At 37.3% G+C, this 27,046-nt stretch overlaps 1 protein-coding gene across 1 annotated transcript in view; it reads right to left on the minus strand.

The window, feature by feature from the left end:
• Nucleotides 1-416: 416 nt before the first annotated feature.
• Nucleotides 417-27,046, minus strand: part of ADCY7 (adenylate cyclase 7) — a 31,010-nt gene continuing 4,380 nt past the window's right edge. Inside the window, exons 4-24 of the mRNA XM_009885078.1 lie at nucleotides 26,543-26,692; nucleotides 24,267-24,415; nucleotides 23,835-23,946; nucleotides 21,069-21,196; nucleotides 20,666-20,824; nucleotides 17,136-17,268; nucleotides 15,693-15,878; nucleotides 14,733-14,776; nucleotides 13,798-13,878; nucleotides 12,688-12,760; nucleotides 11,801-11,898; nucleotides 10,999-11,083; nucleotides 9,238-9,375; nucleotides 5,749-5,912; nucleotides 4,434-4,515; nucleotides 3,713-3,868; nucleotides 2,854-3,000; nucleotides 2,333-2,440; nucleotides 1,406-1,520; nucleotides 679-803; nucleotides 417-563 (exon numbers count right to left, since the gene is read on the minus strand). Coding sequence (XP_009883380.1) covers nucleotides 417-563; nucleotides 679-803; nucleotides 1,406-1,520; nucleotides 2,333-2,440; nucleotides 2,854-3,000; nucleotides 3,713-3,868; nucleotides 4,434-4,515; nucleotides 5,749-5,912; nucleotides 9,238-9,375; nucleotides 10,999-11,083; nucleotides 11,801-11,898; nucleotides 12,688-12,760; nucleotides 13,798-13,878; nucleotides 14,733-14,776; nucleotides 15,693-15,878; nucleotides 17,136-17,268; nucleotides 20,666-20,824; nucleotides 21,069-21,196; nucleotides 23,835-23,946; nucleotides 24,267-24,415; nucleotides 26,543-26,692 — 2,580 coding nt within the window. The remainder of the gene's footprint in view (nucleotides 564-678; nucleotides 804-1,405; nucleotides 1,521-2,332; nucleotides 2,441-2,853; nucleotides 3,001-3,712; nucleotides 3,869-4,433; nucleotides 4,516-5,748; nucleotides 5,913-9,237; nucleotides 9,376-10,998; nucleotides 11,084-11,800; nucleotides 11,899-12,687; nucleotides 12,761-13,797; nucleotides 13,879-14,732; nucleotides 14,777-15,692; nucleotides 15,879-17,135; nucleotides 17,269-20,665; nucleotides 20,825-21,068; nucleotides 21,197-23,834; nucleotides 23,947-24,266; nucleotides 24,416-26,542; nucleotides 26,693-27,046) is intronic.

Below are 27,046 nucleotides of genomic sequence, written 5' to 3' on the forward strand. Positions count from 1 at the left end.
ACATCTCTGTGACAAAGGCAATACTGTCAGCCGGTGAATGAAGCAGTGGAATGTTTTAACGTGGTAATGAGTTCTACAGTGCATCCACATACGTTTTTACTGGAGCTGTTAAGACTCCCACAGTGCAAGTAAGGAAGGGAACTAAGTGAACACGCTTCATGGCAATTCCAGGTAAATCTGCAAATTATTTCAGGAAAGGGTAGTCTTTTTGAGACTGGTGGTTGCCTGTCTTCTAGGAACTTTTCAGAACTTCTTTCAAAAAGAAAAAGAATCATTCTCTTATCTTGAGATGTAGAAGAAATAGGAATAGTATATATATGTTTTTAGAATAAAGTCCTTCACATAAGGAGGGAAATTCTGAGTCTTCACAGAAGGGAGGCAGTTCTAAGTCTATTTTGATTAACTTCATCATAGCCTCAGTTCAGTCCCATACCTTGGAATTTGGCAGTCTCGGTGCAAACAAAGTAAGTCCTCAGTTCTCCCTTGCCTTTGACATTAATGAGTCCCCTACATTCACAGGAATATCCCAACTCCTGTAGTACTTTACTCGTTTCTTCTGTGACCTTTATGTGAAAAGAATTAGAAACTCTTGTGAAATTCTTCTGACTATTCACATTTTTAAAAATCCATAACCCATTAGAAATAATCTCTTTGACATTCCAAGGCTGATAAGTTTACCTGGATTTTCCCAAGTTCCCCCGTACTTTCCATTCGGCTAGCAACATTAACAGTGTTGCCCCAGATATCATACTGGGGTTTCCGGGCACCAATCACTCCAGCAATCACAGGGCCATGATTTATCCCTGTATAAACAAAAGCAGGTGTCATTACCAGAGTAGAAAGTTATATGACATCTAGCTTCATTATCAGCCACAAGTCATGAGCTTTGGGGAAAAAATCTACCCAAAACTGAACCCTGCAACACATTTCTAGCTATCGGTATTACCACTGTTCTATAAATAGTAGTACTGAGGCTCAGGAGATGTGCAGTGACTCATTCATTTTAGAACAGCAAGTCCAAGAAAGAGCTAGGGCAAAGTTCATGCCGAAGCAAAATTCTTCCTCTTCTACTTTTAATATCTAGAAATAAATATTTGTGTAATGACAATACTGTCTTTAGTCAATAGTTATTAACAGGGTACTTCACTCTTCATCCATACCTTTAATTTTCTCCGAACTCATCCAGCTGCAGTCTTTGTATCGCTCCCTCCAGTGATTAGAAAAGCCCATCCATGAAGGAGCTTGGCGTATTTAAAAAGCTAGACTAGACAACACTACCTTCAGCGATTCAGCAAATGCTGTGTTCTGTGTTAAGAAGGGCTCTACAGCATTCAGCAATTTACCTAAGTCATCCTACTTCATTTTTAGTTTTTACGGAGCTGCAGAGTTCACAAACTGAACTTACCTATCCGTAAGCGGAAATTGTTAAAGGAATGTCGGTTGATGCCATCCAGTTTACTCATCAAGGCAATTCCATATTCCACCATGATCCCAATGTGAGCATGCTGTCTTTCCTTATCCTATGCAATTCATACCACATATCGATGGTCAAATTACAACATAGAAGGCTGTGTCAGGCTACTATTCCAAACCAGTACTATTAGTGAATAAAGTATATACTTATAAGCAGAAGACCACCCATCATTGTAGCTGTGCAAAATTGCACAGTTCAACAAACATTCCAAATGGATTTAAAAATCATATTAAATTCAATTGGAATGGCCAGGAGGTGACAAGAATGATATGATTAAATTTTATAACAAATTTATGTCTGTCCTTCAGGATTCCAGATTTAATTTTCCACGTTTTGTATAAAATACATATGTGCATCCTAATGTCATACACCAACCTGCTATAGTGAAAATGAGCCCGAGTATAGAAATTGGTTTTAATTCTTCTGGGTGATAAGCAGTTTCAGATTCAGATCTAATGTGGCACCTGGGGATTCTCTTTTTGTGCCAGTTCTCAGGTATCCCAAAAAGCTTACTGTTCAGTTCCGAGATGGCCTTTTCTTTGTCAGCCATTCTTTGACTTCCCTATTATTAGACCTATTCTGTTATGCATCTAGAAATGTTAAGCTACTCGAATCAAAGATTAAAGATGTAAAAAGTATGCTGGCGTTACAGACTTAATACCTGCTTAGGAAAAAATGGAACTAGGAGATAAATAGTGAATTCAACAGGAGACAATACATTTTATCATCTTTTTCCACATTTCAGAAAGTCACTCTTGGTGATTTACTTTCTTCTTTTACATCACATTACATTCCATTACTTTGAAACGCACCTACGTACACACAGAATACCAAAGGCAGATTTCAGAGGCAACGTACCTGGTTGTTCTCTTGGCCTGGCGTAACACTGAGACCGGCTGCTGCCATGTAAGTGCTTCCAATGGTTTTTATTTTTTCAACACCACTAAATTTAGGTTTTAACAAGAGCTGTTTGAAGGGAAGCAAAATAGAAACTTGAGACTTTAACATCATATTTCAGTGTCTACAATAACATTAAACATCTCTAGGAATACTACCAATCACATGAAGGTTAGATAAGAAAGTACTGAGGATTAGTTTCACAGTTTATTTCTCCTATGAGCAGGTAGAGCAAAAGTGCTGAAGCACTGCAAGTACTGAAATTCAGGACTTTCAAACCATACTACTAATGCATGAGATGATGTAACTGAAAAATCCCATCAGATGTAAATATATCTTTCAAGATTGTGAGGCTGAACTCGGAATATTAGTTCAGCTTGACAGCCGTTTCTCCCCCTCTCTTAACGCTCACAAATCTACTAAAACGTTACATTTTGCAGTAAATACGTAATCCAGTCCATTTTTGCCAGAAGCTTAATTACCTCATCAAAATCAGCAATGATTTCATTTAACAGCCGCAAGCATTCCAGGCCTTCTTTATTGACATCACATTCAGTATAAAACACCTTAAAATCTGGTACCGATGCAAACATGACACAGACACAGTCATAAGATTGATGGTACCAGTCCTACAGGAAAACAATACATTCACACATTGTCAGCAGTCACCTTCCACCACAGGAATTCAAAACTATGATTATTGTTTGTAACCAGTAATCAAATCACAGTTTTCCTATGAAGTCAACTACAGTACAGCGGGCATCTCTTATTTTATCTGTAACATTAATGAAGTTGATTTGCCTAAGGAAAAGCTGAGATATCTATGTATCTTAAAGATTCTCATCTATTCTGGACAGTGCCAATCTTCTGACACTTAGCATGGCTGTGAAATCAGCAATATTTGTTCTGATGACATGCTGGCAGAATAAGATGGATGCCTTTAAAAACAAAATATCATTATCGATGAACTTCTCACTGGGGTTGTTACCAAGGAGATACTATCTGCTCCTCAACTACCCTCTTTAAAAAGAAGGCCTATCTTCTCCGGTAAAATACGGTCTTTGGAAAGCAGTAAATCCTTTTTAAATATTTGCCAAACTCAAACTGTGACCTGAAGCCAAACTACCAATTCTGAAAACAGATTTCAGAGACTGACACTAAAAGTTCGCATTTTTTTGAGGCCATCTGGATAGCAAAGTCTTGGGTTTACAAAAGTCTGGGGATACAAACAAGAGGCAAAGAGTGCAGAACATTAGAGCCTTCTGTGTGCTTGTTAGCATGACGTTCTATGTCACAGCAGTCCAATTTATTGTCCTTCACATAGCAGAGATTAAACCATACCTCATTTCGTTTTTCACCAATGAAATATGCAGCAACATGTGCTGGAAGTACATTTTCCAGTAAAAGCCTGTTAACATTCTCCATTGTCTCAAACTGTTCATGTTCTTTTTTAAACTTATTCTTCCACAGACAATCCAGTCGACAGTAATAGTCAATCTGCAAAGGAACCAAATATGATAAATTAAATCCATATAATAACTTACTGAAAAATACTAGTCAATTTATTCAAAAACTGTAGTAGCAATAAAGTTTCTTCAAGGCCCTTTGAGCCTATATAGTTATGAAAAACCTGCTTTGAGAACAAAGGTCACAAAAATATGAAGCAGTCAGTATGAATGAATGCCATTTGGGTACCAGCAAGTGTATTTACCAAAATGACATTTTAATAATATGGTGATTATCTTTATCTTGAATTACTGCCTAGACTTAGGATGAATATTGTCATATAAATACAGACAGACCCAAATTGGAAGAATTTGAAAGTTCTGACTTCTGTAATACAAACACTATTGAAAAATATTAAAATGTTCCCACCATCTCATAGTAAAAATTTCTGCATTATCTGTAACTAAGCACAAGTACATTATCTAAAACGAAGTATAAGAATATAAAAAAAAATAAAATATTCATTTAGAGCACAATTTCAATGAAAAACACTTTTGTGTTTTATTTAAATCAACTTGCTGCAAGTAAAAGAACCTATTGCTTTTTAAATACATACCTGTTTTGCAAGTAAAATTAGGGTTATGTAAAACAGAACCAGATATAAATTAATCATTATCCTTGGCTCTTTGATGAAAAGCCTGAAATCAAGAAAGCAATACAAAGTCATCTGTATCCTTTAAGACAATCCACACGATTAACGGTTGGGGGGGAAGGGGGAGGGAAGAAGAGCACAGCAGAAGAGGGTGTCTTTGCTCAGACATATACCACCAATGCCATGGTTCGTTTGTGCCAGTGGCTGTCTGGTTATAGGTCCCATCCTAATAATGACAAAGGATTATCGTTCAGTTCAGTACATGAACTGCATTTCACATAATGACAAAATGGGGGCTGAAACCTCAGTTAAGTATCTATTGTACTGAGATGTTCAAGTAACCATGGCCTTATCTTAAAGGAGACATCTTAATTTCCATTGCACTGAGTTGCAGCTTTTCTACCCACACTGCCCCAAAGAAAACAGCCCACAAAAACTTGAAGTAGGAAAAGAAACCTCCTTATTCGTGGAAGGAAAGAGGATAAACCCGAATTGCTAAAACAAAGACAGCCATTAAATCACACCTGTATATAGTTCCATACAAATCTGAGACACCACTCATATTTCATAGTAAGATCAGTCTGTCTGACCACATCTATAAGTTTTCACAAATGCATCAAACTAAATTCTCATTATATGAATAGCCCGGGATTAAGATACTAAATTAAGAGCTCATTTAGGCTTTTTTTTTAAGCTGTACTGACAGCTCACAGTTAGCCTCTGCAAAATAAATTTATCCTTCAGCTATGAGACTATGCTGAGAATCTGAGAAGGACTTACAAATGAAGAGTAAAACCCTTCTGTGTAATTTCTCTTTAAGTATTTTTTTAGTTTCTTCCATTAGATCACGTAAAATGTGGTACTTTTCAAAATATGTGCTGTTAGTAAGGTAAATGAAGAGTTCACTATCTCATTGACTAGCAAGGTCTTGCAAGCACAGCTTGAGCATCAGACTTTTAGCAAGGCTTTTTCTTCATACCTTATTATGAGATTAATATTCTACCCCTCCATTCTACCTTTAATGTCAGCTAGGCTGCCAGAGATCTCAGAAGCCATATTACAGATTTTTTCAGAAAACACTCGCTTTTTTAAAAAACACCAAAACCAAAACAAAAGGTGATACAGTCTAATATGATTTCCACGTCATTAACTTTACAGCAAGGTTTGTAATGTCTGAATTACATGATTTTGATATTTCAACATTCCAGTAAGCATACAAAAATCTAACACCTCCTTTAATGAAACATTATCGTCAATTATAAGAAACTTCACACTGCACCTGGTACTGTTGCCAGAGAACCCGAAGTTTGTATGCTGAAGGGTATTAAAAATGATGAGGTATACAGTCACAGCAATGGACAGGAGGAGAACTTTGAGTTCGAAGCTGATTTGAAGAAATACCGAGCAAGCAATGAACCCCAATATGCAACAGTAAGCATAATACTGTAAAAGAAGAATTTAAAGACCAATTGCATTATTCAGGCAACTTTCAAACCATCATAAATGCTCTAAGTTCATGATCATTGTAATTGAAATAGAAGAAATTCCAATCACTTGCTAAATACACTGAATTCCAATCACTTGCTAAATACACTGAAAGCTTTATTTTTAATTGCACTAAAAGGCTGAACGTACTTGGTTTTAGTTTACATTTTTAATTTGTTAAAGACAAACAAAAAGATTTAAACCAAAAGCATCCCAGCAACACAAGCAGTGTCAGATAAAAACTGAAGACTGTTCAGAATTTATCTTCTGAGGTCTATTAATTTAAGCAATTATTTATTTAAAGTTCAAGACTAACCTAAAGTAGGTTCACAGTCCAATAAACAGGCTCTGAACCAGGAACTCCAGCATCATGGTCCTACTTTTGGCAGCGCTCCCCCTTTGCAACCTTACGCAAGTACCACATTCCCATCTCCCCTACCTGTGACACGGGAAGACCATGACCTGTTATCCAACCTTAGCCACAGCTCCTTCATAAGAACTTTGATGCTAATAAGCATTATCAAGCTACAGCCATTATCCAATGGAATTACTGAAAAATCTCCCAGAGAAATCCCAGTTCAGGCATGGTGTTCAGGGTAAGCATGCAGCTGGGAGCATTGAAACTGTCAGGTGGTACACAGTCACAGTGTGTTGCGCAGACAGGATTGCTCCATGCAGCCGCAGGCACAGGTGTAAGATGCTGAGCTAGCATACTTTAGTCTACAAACAACTCCAAAATTACCTCAGCTTCTGCTCCTCAAGAGTTTATTTCTCTTTATGTACAAAGTACAGTTTTTCCACCCATAATAGCCCAGACCTACCCCAGATCTGGGAGAGTCCTAGTGGTACAGTTACCGTTTCTGCTGAAGTGAAGGAAACCAGAACAATTTATGGGGCAACTCAGGGCCAGAGCCCGTATAGTAACATACTATAACACCTCTGTCATCCTAAAGGTATTGAGTCTAGCCTACAAAAGGTACTGAACACTTACAGTTATAACCCTAAAGCCAAACCTCTGAAAAAGAAACCCCTACGTAGAGAACACTGCCACAGCTCTGTTGGCCATTTAAGCCCTTTCACTCTATCAGGATACTTTACTGGGACGCTTGCAAGTACAGCTCTCATCTCTCAGACTTGAACGTAATCATCATCCTGTCCCACTGCTTTTTCCTCAAAGTTTTACATCTACTTTTAAGTCTGAAATTTCAAAAAATTACTACTTTATTCAGCGCAGCAACAGCAGCTGAAACATCTTGATTTTATGAAGAACTTTGCTGCTGCCGCCAGATACTGAAAGAAGCTGTGTTTTATACAGCAACGGAACCCACCAGGTTTCAGTAATATATAGAATGTTCAAAGATCTGGGTTTTAAAGTAACATGTATTCACTACTTACAGTTTCCTCAACGCAGGATTGAGTCGTATTTCCAAAAGGCTGGTTTACAGACATGCGAGAACAGAAAATTACCTGATAAGTACAATGTGCATTGAATATGTGTAACTTAGCATTTGTCATAAGGACTTGAATGAAAAGGTCTGCACACAACCTGCTGCGTATGGTTCAAAAACATGTCCCTCATCTAAAGGCGAAGCCAGGTGAAAAAGGAGCATCCCAAACATTTGGATGATCTCAAAATAGAATGCTACTTTGGAATCAAAGAGATAAAAAATGAAACCCTCTGAAATAATCCTTTTGTGTCATTATTAAGTGCTAAATCTATCCTCATAGAAATGCTAGAGAACACCTTTCAAAGGTGCTGAGTAACCAAAATACGCCAAGACTTCAGCTATATCCAGGAGTATTCCAGACTTTTAAAAATCCCTAAAAGAAGCACAGTAAAGCCATAGCTAATGATAGAAAAATAAACCTAGAACTTCCTTGTGGCATAAGTCAGTCTTTGCATTCAATGATTTAAAAATTCTATCTTTATATAAAGGTGAAAAGATAGCAAAATGCTGCCGTCCATCTACATTATATACACCATCCAAGACTCGTTTTGTTTTAATCTTAGAAATGAAGACAGCATTCTACTCACGTAGGTGGTAGCACACAGGTCATTTGATCCAGTAAAGTTTGCAGGTTTGTTCTTTTCAGTAGTCTTGATTTATTGGGGGGGGAAAAAACACAAGAGAACCACCATACAAACTTGTTTAGCAGGTAGTCACTAATTTTAAGTTTCTTCTCCATATATTACACAATGAGTCCTGATCTGGTTTCCCTTTCTGTGCTACTGCAATATAAGTGTTGAAATACAATGATATGCCATATAGTTGTATTAAACATATATGCACACACAAGGCGCAAGAAGGTTAAAATTGCCAAGTCTTTACGTATTTTTTAATTCAGGGTAAAGTTTCACATTATGGCTATGCTAATCTAACAGCTAACTGGCACAAACACATGGTTCTGTCTCACACCCCAGTTTCACAGCTGCTGTTCCTGTTTTCTTTTAGGCTGTCTCTGGTGGTGTTCACATGACACCACTGTGAGTCAACTCAAGGACCCAAGCCAGAAGAAAAACAACCCTACAAAAGAAAATTAAGCATTTTCTGCAGTATAGCTTTCAGAATAAACTCCCCATGGAATCAGAAAAACAGCAGACCAAGCACATGGGATCAGAAGGACATCACTTTATGTCACATAAAGCTCTACAAAAAAAACAAAAACAAAACCCACACACCGCAAAAACCCCACCAACAAAGGGGTCTTGAGCATGAGGATACTCCAAAGGGTTGGTTTTCAAATGTGTGTACCCCAAATAGTGCAACACACTACTCAAACTAAAGTTAAAAGACAGACTCCATTTGCATTTTAGTCTAGCAGTAGCTATTCATAATGTCATTGGTTTTAAGAGAGTCAAGCTATATTCTTCCCTCCTCCATCTGCATTATTACTAGCTAGTGCAAATAGCACAGTAAATGCTTAAAAATTCTACCTGCTGCAGCCAAACTATTAAACCCACACTAAAAAAAAATGGAAGACAATCTTAGTGATGGTGGTTATGATCAACAGTAATTATACATGCCATCTTGAAAGCAAGAAAAGGTGATGTAAAACAAAACTCAAGTCTATCACATGAACTTTTAGTTCTAAAAACTGGGAATTTTTACTTCTAATGCTTTTACATGGCATCGTGCATTATCCCTGTGTAAATCAACTCATGTTGCGACTCAGACATTAGGAAAAGCGGCAAAAAGCAAGGTACTTGAAAAGAACACAGGAAGTTACTTAAACCGTGGATGTTACGATAAGTTCACAGACTAAAGATAAGGCAGGTACTTACCAAATTAAAAATGGCTATTATCAGCAAGGCAGCTATAGTGATGACTGCTAACGGAAGCCTAAGTAAAGGCATTGTTTCCACCTTTTCTGAGATGGCACAAAGACGGCGCAGGGAAGGCCACTGTTCTGAGCAGCACTTCTGTAATGAAAATTAGTTTGTTTCAGTAACATGGAAAACACTTTGATACATGGGAAGAAATATTTCTACAGTTAAACACTTCTCTGCAGGACAGTGTCAAGAGTCTTCATTGGAATCCTAATTTAGAACTCTGAATCTAGTCATTCAGATTAAACTCTAACGTCTTTTCCACAACTGGAAATTGAGATAATACTTCTTTATTTCAATGGGGCTGGGTGCTAAAATTTTCTGAATTTCTTCTTTAAAAATACAAATTATGATCTGATTGAAAGTTCTAGAAAATATCACTAAAGATATAGTGACAGCCTGTGTTTTATTTTTTAGTTATAGAGCTATAATGTATATTTGAAACTACGTTTTCAGATGACTGAATCAAAACCAATCATAGACAGCCCCCTTTCTTGCCATCCTAATATCCTTCATTTGTTGCTATAGAGAAAAACATCTAGTAAAGCATATACTGTTAACAATTGCAAGTGTTATTCAAGGATACTATACCAAAACACTCCCAGCATAAAACTCAAGTCTGATGCAATTGCAATCTTGGAATTTTCTTTTTCTTTTCTCCATGTATTTTTACATACGTAGAAACCATATTTGCATACATATACACACACGTCTCTCTCTACATAGACATATATGGACACATACACATTAAAAAAAAATCCATCCAATCCATATAAACACCACACATGCTATCTAACCGTACTTTTAAATTAATCATAAAACTTTATCCCATGTACAGGGTACATATTTTTTTCTTTTCTCTTTCACACAACTTGAAGCTGGCTCTGTAAGAGGCTGTTTCTTTCTGCGGCAGTTTTCCTGGGAGAGCACCATCACCACTCTGCAACACGATGACGGCGGCATGTTCTCAACAGAACTTCAGAATTCCCTCTCACCCTTGGTCTAGCACAACATAGATTTGATGAGTGCAAGAAACGGTAAAATCCTTTCCCTCTTCAACCCCTGCCTCCAGATAGTTTTTGGAGTGGAGAAGGATTTTTTTTTTTTTATTTTCTATCGCTGAATTATATGACACTATGGGCTGTCTCTATCTCACTATCTATTTTAAGCAGTAATTGCATACATTTAATAATGCAAATTAAAAGGAACTACAAATGCAAAGTGTCCGAACTGATGTAATGGTGAATCTGGAATGCTAACAGCTATGAAATTGTTGCCAATAAATTATTCATATGTTTGTAATTTTCATGGGGCTTTATAAACGATTATGAAAACTAATCTTGTATTCAAACTTACTTTGATTTTAATACTGTTTCCAGTATAGAAAATACCAAGATTTACAACCAAAATTAATATTAAGGACAAACAAAAATAAATTTTAAAAAAACAACCCCACTCAGCAAGCGTTAGTATCTTCGTTCTCCCTCCTACCCATCTATTCTGGCACCCAAATAATTCTGAATTACAGTGAGAATCTTCAGACATGAAAATCTGTTTCAGGCAATGAAATCTTGTGGTAACCTGAGGTTCAAGGCTCTAACTCCTACTGAAATTAACAGCTTAATTCATCATCCCAAAAGATAGAACAAGTTGCCAAATTACATCCATCCACTTTTGAAAACAGGAAACTTTTTTTTTTTTTTTAAATAAACTTACCATACATTTCTCAGCAAAGCACACAAACAAAACGAGTACAATGATGACTGCAACAATGCCAAAGGAAATTCCTAGTTTCGCAGTTCTAAACAGAGGAGAAAGTATCAAACAAACCAGTGTTAAATAAAAAAAAAATTCAAACCACAATTTAGACTAATATTTGCTAACAGTATTTCTCTAACTTTAAATACAATTAACCTTCTAGTAGCACTGTATGACCATAACATTGCACAGGTTATTGTTGCTCTGCTGCACAAATACAACTTTAACATATTCTACTCCTCACCGACAGCCTGAACCACTACCCCATGCATAAACCACATGGAAATTGCACTGCAAGAGCCATGAAAAACAAATATGCCATAAAATTCAGAATCATCAAGCATCTGCTTTCTTGGGGATAGGAGAAGAAGCTCAGAGTTGCCTCCTTGTATCTCTACAGACAGAAGCATCACTGAACACATTTCAACCAGCTAATCCCATTTGTCTATTGCTCAATGTGCTTACAGCCAACTATTCTTGTAAAATAGTATTTCTCACTTAACTGATCATGTTCCTGTGTGTACTAAGCAAACACAATATTAAAGAAATATTTCTATTTTATTTTCATACCGATATCTAGGCTTTTATGCCAACAACATGAACACACTCTATTAAGGTGTAAATTAGTCCTAAGAGGTGTATGTTTCTTAAATGTAAACCCTCAAGAACTCCAAAAGACTTTAAAAAGTTCCATGCACAAGAGTTTCACTTTAGCTATTGGTTAATTTGAATTATAAATTATTAAAATACAGACACTTACTTCGGCATTATAAACATCTGTATCAGAAATATACAGACAAACACAAAACTGGCGCATGCGAAGTAACTCTTCAGTTTTAGAATAGGAATGGTGCGATACTGAAACACAGATTATAATAAATCTTAAGGATAATTGTAGGGTTTTTTAAATTCCATTACGTTTTTGTGATGACACATATATGTAAATTGATACTGTACTATTAAAAATATACATAGAACAAGAAGCGAACAAAAGAAAACCACCAAATAAAATTCATGTGAACATCTGTCAAGAAAAACAGCCCTGTCCAAAGGATAATTTCAAACCTAAAGGGAAATCCACAGAGTATGTAAATCAGCACTTCCCAGATGCACATAGTCAAAATCCTTATAAAAAAAAGGATATACACTGAAGTAAACCTGATGTATATACACACACACACCAGTAACTACATACAGTACACCACAGCACAGCAAATTAAGGGACAGTTTTTCAAACAGAAAAAGTACATCAAATAACAGTATTGTACTTGTACTGAAACAACCACAAAGCAAAGTATTTTCATTACAGATGCAGAACTACTTTTTGTATTATTATTTTATCTCATTTCTTTTGAGAGAAGTTCTTCATACAGTAAAGTTGCCAAACTCCTACTAACTCCCTTATGGCAAGAATTTAACCACAGATTAGAGAAAATCTCCTTTAATCTACAGAATTAGCATTCTCAAGGAAGAATGACCAACTCAAATGAATCATGAGATCTGCTTCCCATTAGTTAGCAAAATACTCTTTGGATGTGCAGTCACCTCCAGAATCCAGTTTCAGAACAAAAACAGTTTCAAATGTATTCTTATGCTGCTCTGAAGTGCAAATCAAAGACCGAAAAGGATTATTTTGCTCCTACCGACCTCTTTTTCAAGACGGGGTTCTGCAAAAATCAACGAAAATCCACAGAAGTCATCTGATTTGCCACACCACGGACTGCATTCAAAGAGACACATGTTACAAAATGTATGCAACAGGCCAAGGAAAGCATGCAAAAGGATCATTGTGGTTGAGACTCCACAGTATACAGGGTGAGAGTGCCACTGGTTTACACACATTTGACAGTTCTGTAAGGTCTTTCTGTTTCATAGCATAACATATGAGCGGTTACGTTTTTATGCAGCTGACAGGCAGATCCAGAACACTCTCGCAGACAGCAGCGTCTGCCAGTTACACGCATAATGTAACCCCAGACCTTCCCTAAGGTTTGCAAATAGGCAAGTAAAACAGCAGATGCTAGAGATGGCTCACAGCCTCCAAAAACTTCCCCTAAATAATACCAGGCCCCTATTAGGAATAGCAGAGGTACAGTGATAACAGTCTTGCTATAACTTAGAGGAAAGAAAGAGGTTTTTTCTCGAATGCAAAGTTTTACTTTTGATAGGAATTTAAATACTGTATTTTAAATTAAAAAAAAAAAACAACACAAAAACAAAACACAACCAACAACATTGCCTGTGTTTGTCTGCTTTTAAATGCAAATATAGTGCCAAATGCACCACCTGCTACAGACAGACCGTTTAATTTCAGTGAACCAGACAATAAAGCATTTTTACTACTATCCCCAAAACTGTGTTTTGACTTCATACATAGGTTTTGTTCAGGACTGCACCCCATTTCCTGACACTTCTTATTTTAATAAAAAGAACACAAATCTTAACTTCCTATCCCATCCTACACTGCAGTTCGGCTCATTACTTTGGACAATCATAAGAAACAAAGCAATAATTTTGCTGTTTCATAGTACTATACCACATTGAACAGCTAGACTAACCATTAGCTTCTTGCTATAATAATGCAGTAATACTCTCATTATATTCAAATTAAAACAAAAAAAAAGGAACTAAAATAAGAAAAACAAACATCCTGGTAACTTCTAATTTTTGAGAAGTAATTTTTATATCTAGACTTAAGATTGTGAATGCAGATTATTCTCAAAGAAAAGATGAAGAAAAGAATAAAATACTGCATACTTGGTTGAGCTGAGGCCCTCAATGGTTGACATCATTTCATCATAAATATCTTCCTCTATCCTTCCCTTCTGAGATGAATTTCTGAGAATGAAATTAAGCCCATGTCACAAATGCTATTCAGAAACAATTAATGGCTACAGAGGACCATACTTTCTCAGTACACAAGTGGGGTAAGCTACCAGTGAAAAGTTAAACAAGAATGCTCCAAACTCATAACCATATACATCCATAAGCACTTCACTAAGGATTTCTCCAGTTACTCAAATAATGGATTTTTAAGACAGTATTTTCATAAACTTAGAGAATACTTCCCAGGTGAAAATCATCTACTTAGTTAACTCGGTGGTACAGATACTACTGAAAGCATTTCTACATGTAGGGCCAATATTTTTACTACACTATGATGGCATACATGAATACTACTAACCAAAGACATACCTTGTAAAATCTAATGTAGAATTACTTATAATATTATGTTAAGCTGTTTTTATTTTGCACTACACTATTTACAAACAAATCTAGCATCTATGAGTTAGAAAACTAAAAGCTGAGGTAGCACAAGCTGTTAGAATATACAGTATATAGCATACGAGGTGGTTTAATTTGTTTAATTTTAATCCCATTTAATTCCATTGCTGTTTATGTCTCTTACTTCCCTACTCCCCTCCATCCTGCTACAGCCCATAAAGCAACATACAACCTGAATGACTGAGGGGCCAGTAAGATGGAGAGGGAGCTCCTTTTAGAGTCTGCTAACAGCAACAAACATGAACTGAGAAGCCTTTTAAAGGCCAAAAAATTTAGCTTAACCTTTCTAATTCAGGAATCCCATACACACAGTGATCAATCAACCAAAAGACCATGTGCTTATAGTACACTGGACTGCAAGAGGAGCACAGGATCATGTATTTTAAAAAAGAATGTACTTGACAAACCTGTCGGAAGTTCTCTGCCGCCCAGTGGCACACAAAGGTATTTCCTAAATCAAACAAGGAATTAAGAGTAAGTTAAGTACTCAGCAAATGGCAAACAGCTATTGAAAATAAACTTCAGGAAGCTGCCAAAAACATTTTTATTCATGAATAAAAATCAAGAACAATTTTCAAGTAGAAGAGTTTATCAAAATCAACCCTTCCCAGCACTGATTTTTGCTGTAGCAAGTGAGCATTTTCTGACCAAAAAAAATTGTTAGAAAATAATTGAAGAGATCTTCCCGCCTATTTCCCTCCACACACTGAAATAACTAACATCAGCAGAGGCAAGGAGACTGGAAACCACTTCCACAAACCTGAATGGACGGATACTTAATTTAAAAATTACTTCATCTATCTATCCACAGAAATTAGTACAGCCTTGCTGTGCCTCCAGGAACATACCTAAAAGCACGCACATCCTCCTTTCAGCTTTTGGGAAGAGCAGATGGAAGAAAAAATGAGTTTTCTTAAATTTTAAAATCTTAAAAATCTTAAGAATTCTTAATCTTAAAAATTCTTTACGGATAAAATCCTGTATTTTCTATAAATTTTAAGTAAATGTTGAGTGCAACTGGAGGCTGGGATAAATTATCTTTTTTCCAAACCTACATGTAGCAAGCAGGACCACAAGATGGAAAAATGTCAGGGGGAAAAAAAAAAACCCAAACAAACACAGTTTCAAAGTTTTACTGTGAAGGTCTACTATGAGTACAGCATGCCAGAGATTGGCAGAGTTTGAATACTTTTAAGTTCTGACAGGAACAGTTGCTGCAGATACCTTCTTAGTTCGGTGTACAATTTCACACCAAAAGTAACACCAGAGATTCGGCCACAAAATCCATGTCAGATTTCAAGTTTCACACCATAGACGCAAGGAGCTGTTTGCAATTGTAAGATGACAATCACTACTTCAAACCTCACCTTTCTTCGCCTTCCTTGTGAACTTGAAGAGTCACTGCTCACACTTTCTCTGTGGTTCAGGTGGGCAAAGGGCCTGGCTGCTCCCCAGGACTCTAAATAACGTGTCATCCGAACAGATGCTCGCATCTTCAGCCCATCATTAACTCTCGTTTTAGGGAGATGATTATTTGATATGCATTGTTTGGACTGACAGAAAAAATACACTCACTTAGAAAACAGAAAATGATACAAATTGCAAAGAAATGGAGCTCTCTGTACTTGAGTGGTTTAGGACTATGCAATCTAGCTATTTAGTAAGAGTCTAAACACATACCAGCAATGTGCCAGCCAGCCTCACTTCCTTTATCTCATTTAATTAACATGAGCTAAAGCAAATCATGACATAATGAATTTGCTTCAGCTGCCTTTACAAGCCGTCGCTTGTAACCCTGCAACATTCAAACTTCCTGGTTTATTTATGATGATGCGGGATATCGCAGGATCTCACAAATAGATACAATTTCCTTGCAGTCAGCACAAGAGCAGGGGAGAAAGATTCCCAATTCCTGAGCTAGGGCGTATCAAAGCAGTGGTTAGAAGATCCCACAAATCACAGACTCGACATTAGAACATATCCCTACATCACAGGTGAAGAGTCAGGCAGTATATACAGGGTATACAGCAATACCTTTGTGGGTCTAAAAGCAAGCTAAAACTACGGAATAAACCAATGCATCAATGACCGGTTATTCTTTAACATTTCACAGGTATCTTCAGGTGAGCAGGGACCATTTTAATAGACTTAGATCCTCATTCTGAGAACATATGTTATGTACATGTAGGGGGGGTAGCAGTGTTGAGTACATAAACCATGCAACAAAGACAAGATTGAGTTCTTACTAATTAAAAGTGGCTCTATGCTGTTCCTTCCTGTAACGGTCCTGAAGGAAAGAAGTTTGTAATTTTCACTCTTTCGTCTTTTGAAATATTTTACTCATCAACCACAAGCCGATTCACAATAGCAATACACCAGGTGTTTGCAGTTACCAGGCTCTAAAGGGGTAACCAACAGTTGCTAACTTTACACCTTGAAAGGAATCTTCCTCACATCTAAGATAGCAAGGAAGAACCTATTTTAGAGGGACTATTTTATCTGAAAGTGGCCTCACAGTACAGGTATTGTTTCATTACTTCATCCCACCTTTTGACCTGGACTGGTGAGAGAGACACTTCACCCAAATATATAGTCAAACGTGTACTTTTCCTGTATGTGGACCAGATAAGAAGTTTCAGCATAACACTGCCTTGAAGATCTGAACTCCCAAATCCAAGCTCCTCAGATGATTCCTACCATGCTTTAATTCCGTTCCTGAATTAAAAAGGTGTATGCACCACAGACACCTATGTACTTAAAATGTATGTATATATTTGAATAAATATGTATGTTTAAAACCATACACATACCCGTGGATCAACCACCAAGTAGGTTTTGATATTCATGGATTCAAGGTAAGGATCCCTCAGGTGTCCATTCCCTTCTTCCACTTCATAAGCTTTGCCTAGGTGATTTAATGTTGCTTCAGTGATGTGTACACGGCTGAGAGGGGAGAAAGAACAAGAGACCCAAACACTTACAGAAAGGTCACATTAAGCATTTCATTTACATTTCAATGGCCACTGCTGACATTTCTGCTTTTCAGCCATCTTGTGCTTTGGCAGCCAACTGCAAAATCCTGCCAGTACTTAAAACCATACTTGCAATCCTTTACTGCAGTTCTTCATCGCACATCTTTCATAGCAAGTATGCTAAAAAACACTTCCCGGAATGAGATAGTATCAGTATAAAATTAAATTGAAATAAGCAGAGACATATAAGAAACAAGAAGAAATGTGATCAAAGGAGATCTGAGGACTGACAAGACAGACAGACTCACAGGCAGGTTGTTTCAGATGGCAAGAGCTGCAAGGAAAGCTCACAAACAAAACACAAGCAAGGACTGTCTCATGCTAGAAATACATGACAAAGGGAGGAGATGGTTACAAAGTCGGGGGTTTTGTCAGCCAGGAGGATAATTCTGAAAGTCTGTCTTTTCTGACTGAAGCAATTAGAGGAGAGGATAACACAGCAACACACTTCTAAGGGAATCAGCTGGTATTTTTCTGTACCCATTCACTTTCCCGTAATCGTAATCTCAACAAGAGACTTAAGAGTGTTCATAAAATAGCATTTCTTTTCTGAAACTCTATTTTCTCATTGTTCTTCCCACAGTTTTTCCTCACTTTTCAGTGCCACAGAGGGGTTAAAACACTGTCAGCACAGAGCTGGGAATAGAACGTTTCCAGAACTGGAAGCTGACAGCGTGCAGCACTCCTGCCTAACTACAGAGAGCAAGGGGATCGCTGTCCCATCCACCTCCACTTACTTATGCTGCATGTAAGTTCGCCTAAAGATAATTTCGCCAAGACCTGGAGACCACTGGCTGTGGCTTCCCACAAGGAAGAATAAAAATTCCACAATCCTTTTGGAGCCAAAAGGTAAGGGTTTTGGAATATATAGGATGCACATTTTCATTTGTTTACTGGTAATTGTATCAAAAAAACTGTTGGTTTTTTTAACTGTAACTGGATTACGCAGTTTTGCAATAGTGATAAACCTTCAAATCTGAAATTTTAAAGCTTGCTCTAAAGCATCATTTTGTCCCATTAGGGATTGAGGCATACTGGGGGATGTCTGTACTAACTGAGCCTTAAAACAGTCGTGTACTGCAGCAAGTTTTCTATGGTTTTCCACTTACCTGAAAAGGCAGTACTATGCATCATTTTCCATTTTACCAGGCTTCCTCTCCCCTCTTCCCCAAACGACACACTGCCATACATTTCAGATCTTACTCAAACTTTTTTCCATTTAAATTACTATGCTGATGATTTCTCAACAGTTAATAATGCTCACTGGATTCCAGGATCAGCACATAACCAAAAGCTGCTACCACTGAAGCTGCCTCTCAACGGCAAGCTGTGACATGCACTATTGCGCTTACCATGCTAGTACAGAATACCTAACACACTGCACTCATTTTCCTATGCTAACAGGCCTGAGAATAACATATTCTGATCTTTCAGACATATACATGTTAGAGAGAATTGGTCATAAATGCATTTTTAATTCTGGTTTTATGCTACTCCTTTGTGCTTTACTAGTGTACTACATTGTTGTAAAAGCAAATAACTTTTAAAATCGGAAAGATGATGAACAAGGATACTCTGTCAATGGAAACAGAATATTTATAAAGCCAGAAGTTTTCCGGCACCCTTTCAAAAGTCTTTAGAATGCCTTCATTTACAGAAACCCAAAACATACATACTTCCTATTTTAACTAAAAACCTCAAACCACCCCCAGTGACAAAAGTTCTGCTTCCAAAGGTGCAGGACTAGCTAACATTGGCATGGGGAATCCCAGACACATCATTTTTCTGCAGAGCAGGAAACAAATATAGCATAACATTTGCATAACAAATAGAAACCCATCCTCCCTGTAAGGCTCAGTCTTCCACGAATGGAAGGTTTCCTCTGGCTAGTTTTGAAACACATGATAACCAAGTGCTTGACAAGTGTAGATATAGGAAGTACTAAGCACAATGTTTGACAATCAGCAAGCCAACCTTAACGAGCTTTATCAAACATAAGCATGAAGAACTTAATGGAATAATCAAAGTTTTCAAGATTAGGCAATGCTCCTAAACGTCACTAAGAAAAGTATGTTTTCGTGCCATATTCAGTCATGTTGTTTGCTTTACCAACAAAAGAAACTTTACAACTCTGTATTCTTGTTTAATCATGCTGACTCAACACACTAAAACACTCAACTCACATAGTATTGCGACTGTTAACCAAGCTCCAACTAGTTTTCTTTCTGTTTTGGTTACCAATGCAAGAAAATAATTTGACACTCATATCCCCTTGCCACTTCACAGAAATTAACTTTTAAGTTACAAGCATCTAAAAGCTGTCTGAGGCATAGAAATAATAAGAAACCATATAATGTCACTCATTTAGAACCACTTTTTAAGAGAAAACAATACTTTAATGCTTAAACATATACCCACTTGAATGCCATTCAATTAAGTACTAATTTGCACAGACTACCAAGAACCTACAAAATCATGGTCTCATTTGGGAACAGAAAAAGGGAAACGGGAAAGGGAAAAAGGTGAAAAGAGAAGGGTAAAGGGAAAAAAATTAGTTTCTTAGCTAAATTCTAATTCTCAATTTCAACTTAGAAAATAGGGAAAAAAGGTATACCTTCCTAATTGAGGAAAATACAAAACGGTGGTGTTATTTAAAAACATTTATATTTGTCCTTTTCAATAAGCATCTTCAAAAAGGCCGCATATTTCAACCTCGGACCCAATCCTCTGCACTGCTGAGAAGCACATGGCAAGTTACATTATTGCTTTGCCTCAACTCTTCCACTCAGGACTACTCGCTTTCCTTCCCATTCTGCCTACAACAAATGCTACGCAAAGAGAACATGCTCCAAACTCTCCTTGCTTGGATGCTCCTCATCTGGCTGCATTTTAATTTCTGAGTTGTGTTTTCTTGGGGGAGCGGGGGCGTGAATATAGAGCTAATATAAATCTAGTGGGACTGATCATATTAACAGAAACAGCAGCTAAATATGTAGCTTTGCCTTGTTAATGTAAGTAGCATATCTATTCTTTAGCTGAAAGAAATATAGTATTATCCCTGTGCACAACATGAATTAACTAAGTCAACATAATACACTGCTGAAGACACAGAAGTTTCTCCAATGAAGGGAAGGTCAAGCAGCAGTCACTTGCCTAAGAATAGAATTTTATAGTTCATTGAAAACATAATCAGAAAATATTAACATTTTACAGCTCTGGTAAGTACACATTTGTCCTATTTTCATCATCCCATTATAAGAATTTGTGTCATGGCACAGCTACAAATTCCAGACAGGGAAGATCCTCACCCAGGTACACCCGCAGACTCCATGCGGTTTGCTAAGGACACGTCGTGTGACCAGACGTCATACTGCCACTTTCGGAGGCCGATCACACCGCACAGCACGTTCCCAGAATGAATACCAACCCTCATGTTGATGTCCACTCCTGTGGCTTCTCTTACCTGCCTGTGGAGGGAGGAGGACATTAGAGCATTAGTTCTGATTTTCTCGCCTCCTCCTGGAGATCTGTTAACGTTTAGTCTCATTATACATTTAGTGCAAAGACAAGGGACAAACTTACAACCTGATGCATAACTACCCAACTACAGCTAATAAATACACTTTGAATGTTGACAAGAAAACTAAGAATGACTTTAATCATTATCTTCACAGCCTTGATACATTAAAAAGCCTTCTGTGCTATACTTACTTTATTGCTTCACACATGTCGAGTCCCATTTTAACACAGTTCCTGGCATGAACCGGTAAGGACACAGGTAGGCCTGAGACACAGTAGTAGCAGTCTCCCAGGATTTTTATTCTCATGCATTCGTTCTCCTATGAAAATATGCTAAACATATTTAAAAGAAAAAAAAAAACCAAAAAACACGAACTACAAGTAGGCTATACACAAGTAGGCTAGGACTTGTCTATATCATTTTGAGAGTCAGGCTTAATTCAATCCTTATTGAAGCAAAGCTTACTTCTCCTTTCCCACATCCAGACTCTTGGACATTGCTCACTGAAGGATAACAGAAATGACCGCTTCAAGCATTTCTGAAATAAAATCTTACTAGCTTCTGACCTTATTCTTGGAACTGTTTGCAATTGGGAAACTGTAAACAAAAATAAAACTGTCACAATTTACCATCTAAAGGATAAAATCTATGTACCTATCATTTAATCTTTGTTTTTATTAACGCCTGAATTATAGGCAGGTTGTTCAGCTTTTCCTCAATTTTTGCATGGCAGCCTCATAAGTAACATTGTGCAGTATTAGAAAACTGGTACTGAATTTAGGGAAAAGTTAGGAATTAAGATGCCCACCCTGGTGGCTTTTCAGAAGCAAAATGCCTTTTTTTTTGTTTCAAATATGACTGAAGAGGAAGCCAGAACACACTACAGTTTGAGGATACTGCTGCCCATTACTGCCCGGAGAGAGGAAAGGGGAAGAGCAAAGAGCTCCTCATACTGTCTTTTGTTAAAACATTACTGAAGAATTTTAACTACAAAGGTTGCAAGCAAGCCATGGCTAATTCTGCAAGGTTGTATACTGTTTGATGAGTAGAGATGGCTTAATTTCGGCCAGCTGACACCTTCCCTGCTGTGGTCAACCCTCCCTGCTGTGGGAACAGCCCAGCAATTCTTCAGTCAACTCCAAAATACCCTAGTTTACAACCAGCTCAAATCAGTGACAGTTTACCAAACGACGCTGTTCATCAATGAAATAATATCCATCATTTCCCACCATCTTAAGCCATCCAGTAGGTTCTGAGCGTTGCAGCAAGGGACAAGCTTAGATACCCTTGTGCTTCAGTTTCAGGTGGACAGACTTCAGCATCCAGCTCAGCGGCCAGGTTAGCCACTGACTTTTATTAAGTAAACTGGAGCCTAAAACATTTTTATATTATGGAAAAGATGACTGAGAATACTCCTTAGCCAAACAAAAATGGCACAAAAAGAGGGAATCTCTTCTTACAGCTCAACCACAGAGTTGCAAAAGACCTTGACTCTAAACAGTTCAATTTGCAGACAGGAGTCAGAAATTAACACATATGACTCAAAATCTGGAATATTTTCTATTTTTGTATATGAGGAACAGTTTCAAAAAAATGACCAAATGTCTTTACCCGCAGCTTCTACTGTGGCATAAAAAGCTCTTGGCAACTAAGATGACCTGACTTATTCTGTGTGTTCTTAATAGCTGCTTCACAACAATACAATACAGTCAATATGACTCTCTTATTTGTCAGTACTTGAAGTTTTAACAGTAACTGAATTCATGTAAATACAAACATTAGCAATGTCATTTAGTCAAAAAGGTTAACCAGGATTTTATAGCCAGATTTTAATCAGTGATATATTTAAGAATTTATTCAATGACATCCACAAATGTTTAATTAAAACAATTTCACTCACCTGCTATATTAATAATTTTAGAGTTTTCCCACTTTTTGAAGAATTTTTAGAATTTCACAAAAACAAGATTTTCCAAGTCCATTAATTTTCTAATTTGCATTCAGTATATCCAAATATAGTCAGTTACAAAATCAAACCAACATCTTTAAACCATGGGAAGTTTTGATAGGTAGTTGCTAGTCTTGACTTATGCTTTACCAGTGCTAAATTTCTAGAACCAGAACTTGGGTTGGTATTTGGTTTTTCTGATGTCACATAGGATACAACAAAATGCAGCATTTATTTTCCTAAAGCCGTATTTGCCTCATAATACTAACAGAAAAATCAATGGATATGACAAAACGTATATCCAAGATTACAGTCAGTTTTAGAGGATAACAGAAATCATCACACAGAGTCAATCATGCAAATACATATATGATACCGTCCCTGTAATCTGAGAACTCAAAAACTGAGTTTCTGGTTACAGTGGCAAAGTAATTAACCTCAAGCAGCAGCTGGACGTGAAAAGTAGTACCACCAGCCTGAAGGCTCAGTAGTGTGAGTATGTCTTAATAGGGACCATTTTAATCTACTTACATTTTTCTATAAGTATCCATTACTAATTACTACTCCTGAGCTAAAGAACTCCTTGGTCTGATGCAATATGACTGAATTTATTAATTTAAATGTGTGCCTGGGAGTTCCCCATTTGCAGAGCCAACAAACAATCCTTCTAACTGAATGCAGCAAAGCTCCTCAATAGAGCTTGTATACACTACCTCTTACAGCCCTATTGTAATAATTTATTGCCATCAGACAATTCCCTGAAAAATACAGATAAACCTCCAGACTCAAGAATTGGAATTACAGTAACAACTTGCTAAATTTTGTATTTATGTTTTAAATTTTGTTTTTGTTTTAATGTGACTTTGCTAGTTAGTGTTAAAGCCAAAGCAGTCTTCCCTTCATGACTGCAGAAGCACTCACACCAACTGTCTTCTCTCTTGCAGAAAAGACTACTTGTTTTTCCAATGGCGGCCTTTATCCCTACTGCACAACAAACTGCAACGCTTACCTTTGCAATCTGATCAAACTTTCCAAAAAGTTCATTCAGCATCACTACTAGTTCCTTAGGAGAGCAGTCACTGGCAAGGCGAGTAAATCCTACAATGTCTGCATAAAGAATGCTAGACAAGAACAAAAGGGGAAAACAACATAATTGAAATATGAAGATATGTCTATTCCACAGTCAGCTTAAATAATAAAATGTATTTAATAGAAAGCATCTCTCTTTTTGGAAAACAACTCCAGAAAAAAAGGGTTCAAGTATCTCAACTGATTTAGAAGACAGCACATCAGTTCAGGACACATTATTTGCCCACCACAGGAAAGAAGCTCACTTCTGCCTGAAAGTCTAGCTCCAGGTTTCAGTTTCACTGGACCATATACACTAATAAGAATCAGCAGCTTATGTATTAATACAATTACTGGTAGAGTTTCCACTTACCTAACATTTTGGTGCCTTTTTACATATAGACTGTGGAAGTTGTTGTCATGCATTTGCCTATTATCATTAGTTTCCTTTAGTCGCTCTATGATTGCTAACTTCATTTCCATAGAGATATGAGCTGGCAGTATGGATAAAAGCAAATTTTCCTACAAGGAGAGGCAAAAAGTGAATGATGCAAAATTCTTAACACAGAAAATTTAAAACTGCAGGAGTTTAGTGACTGCAAGAAGGAATTGAAAAAATAAAATGGCTTTATTCAAATAGCTTTTTAGCAACACACATCAGATTTTCGAGAAAATATTTTTACATTTCTGTTCTCAGAATCACTGATTTTACACTTAAGTAAGGGTGTTGCACATTTTTTCCTTGTATTCCTTTTGACCTAGATGAGACATCTCTCTGTAACCAGAATTCAGTATTCAGTACTACAATTTCTGGATAAATGAAAACTTATTTTTTCCACCAATCTCTGTGTTATGTTAGCATCGCCTGATAAAGCTTCTGATAAAAGCTTATATTCTGTAACAAACAATCTATGCAGTATTAAAAACCCTTATGAATTCTCAGATGCTGGAACAGCAGCAACAGATACCGAAGTGTCAACAACACGCTGCCATAGCTTAAATGAACCAGGAACTGATGCCACTGAAACAGTCTTTTGAACTGAGTGAGAATACAGACTCTTCAAAACTCACTTACATTGTTTGACTATTCAGTGCACTGTTTTACACTGGCTTTGACTCAAAAGCCCATTCTTCAAAGATGACCCTGCTAAGTTGCTGGGCAGAAGAGGAAGACAAAAAGTACTTTTAACCGCTCCAGAGACAGTCACCCACAGAAGAGGAAATGTTGTATGGAGCAACTACAAGTAGGAACTTTTTCAGATGACATCATCAGCAAGGTCAAAACATTGTGTAACTGAGTAAAATGCTGTCCCATTGGACCAAATTTTGTCCCCTTTTCCTGCATACCCCATGCAGCAGTATACAGATGGTAGTAAGCTGCCAGGGTTACTTAACCAGTGCCTGCCACCAAAGCCAAATGCCTTGGGATCACAGTGGGAAGAGGGAGTCCTTGAGCATCAAGTACTGGATTACAGTAGGCATAGACAGCAGTTTAGTTTGAGACTGCCCACAGAAACACCTCCTTCCCCTCCTCTAGCATGAGGAGAGTCAACTTTGGGGAACAATTTAAACTGACAGCAGAGCCCCAGTGAATGTAACGGGGCCATTTTAGGCTGACACATTACACAGTTTTCAAGGAAGTGATGATGAACCCTGAACTCCCTGAACTGCATTTCTCACATTATTTTCACAGAGAAAAAGTGGGTGGCAAAAAGGACTCAAAATTGTGTGACAAGTTACAACACAGATGAAAAGAAAGCTGTCCATACACTTAAGCACATCTAAGCTTCGAACAAGCAACCATAAAAAAAAAAACCCACACCACAAAAACCAAGAACAAACAACCATGCAAGTTACCACATTGCCCAAAGAATGAGAGCACGCTGCCTGTGTAAGCTGATTAGTTGTTTCCCTGGCTGCTGCATGGGGAAATTCTGCCAGGATTTTCATGCAGATTTGTCACCTCATCTCGCAAGATTAGCATCAGAAGGCAGATCGCACTATCAGAGTGGCATTTTCGTCTTTTCAATTTGATCAAGTCAGTCACTTTCCAGACCCTTCCTTTTATCTAACAACTGGTGGGCAGAGAACTCGGTACACATCAGCCTTCTACAGCTGCTGTTCTTAACCCTACTTATACCAGGATAAAAGAGAATTTTTTTCTCCCTTAGGCTCCAATTTTCTCCTTCTAGCAAAAGACAAATAGTTCGAGATACAAGAAAATACAAGAACAAATAATACTTTAGCATTCAAAACAAAACAAAACCAAAAACCAACCAAAGGAATCATGAACTAACTGCTGAAAATACCTTACAAGTATTTTTCAGGGTATTAAGGGCTTGTTCTTTTAAGTTACCTTGGGCCAGTCCCAGTAACATTTTATACTAGGAAAAAAGTAACTAAAATAACTGGCAATTACATTCCTGTTACAAATACTGTGATTTTCACATAGACAAGCCACCGAGAACAGCTTCCTCCCTTCAACTTCCTTCTTTTGTTACAAATAGCACAATTTTTATTTTTGACACTAGGTGGGTATCAGAAAGACTGGACCAAGCCTTTCAACATGCATTAGTCACCAACTTTATAAAATTATACAGACTTTAGAAATGAAAACAAGCAATTCAGAACATGAATTAGTTCACTCACTTGTTGCCTCTTTTCAATCTTCAGTTTCATTCGGACCTGAATGCACTTTAATGTGTATCTATACAAATCCCACGAAGCAACCTGCATTTGGCGTTTGTGAAATGCACCCATCAAGTTACCACAAAGAAAAATGACAGCATTGGCAAGTAGCTGCACAAGAAGAAAAATATTTACCTACTGGAGAACAGTCATTGATACCTCACTAATACACATACTAGTCCCTTAAAAACAACCCCAGGCCACGTTTAATTTTTATCTCGCCTTGTCACACACCAAATCAGTGTTGCAAATAGCCAGGATGTACCTGGGAGATATAAGCTAACCTTGAGAGTCACAGGCATTCTGTATGAACATACAGTAATATAATGAAACAGAAAATTCTGCTATATCATTTAACATTTATTTGCAGGCAGTGTTTGAGTTAGGGAGAAACCAGTCTACAAACTCATGCATCAGCATGCTGTGTGAAGCCTGACACACACCTGCATCAAAAGAGCTGGGGTG

This window comes from Charadrius vociferus, unplaced genomic scaffold (assembly GCF_000708025.1).
Source record: "Charadrius vociferus isolate BGI_N301 unplaced genomic scaffold, ASM70802v2 scaffold475, whole genome shotgun sequence".
Lineage (NCBI taxonomy): Eukaryota > Metazoa > Chordata > Aves > Charadriiformes > Charadriidae > Charadrius > Charadrius vociferus.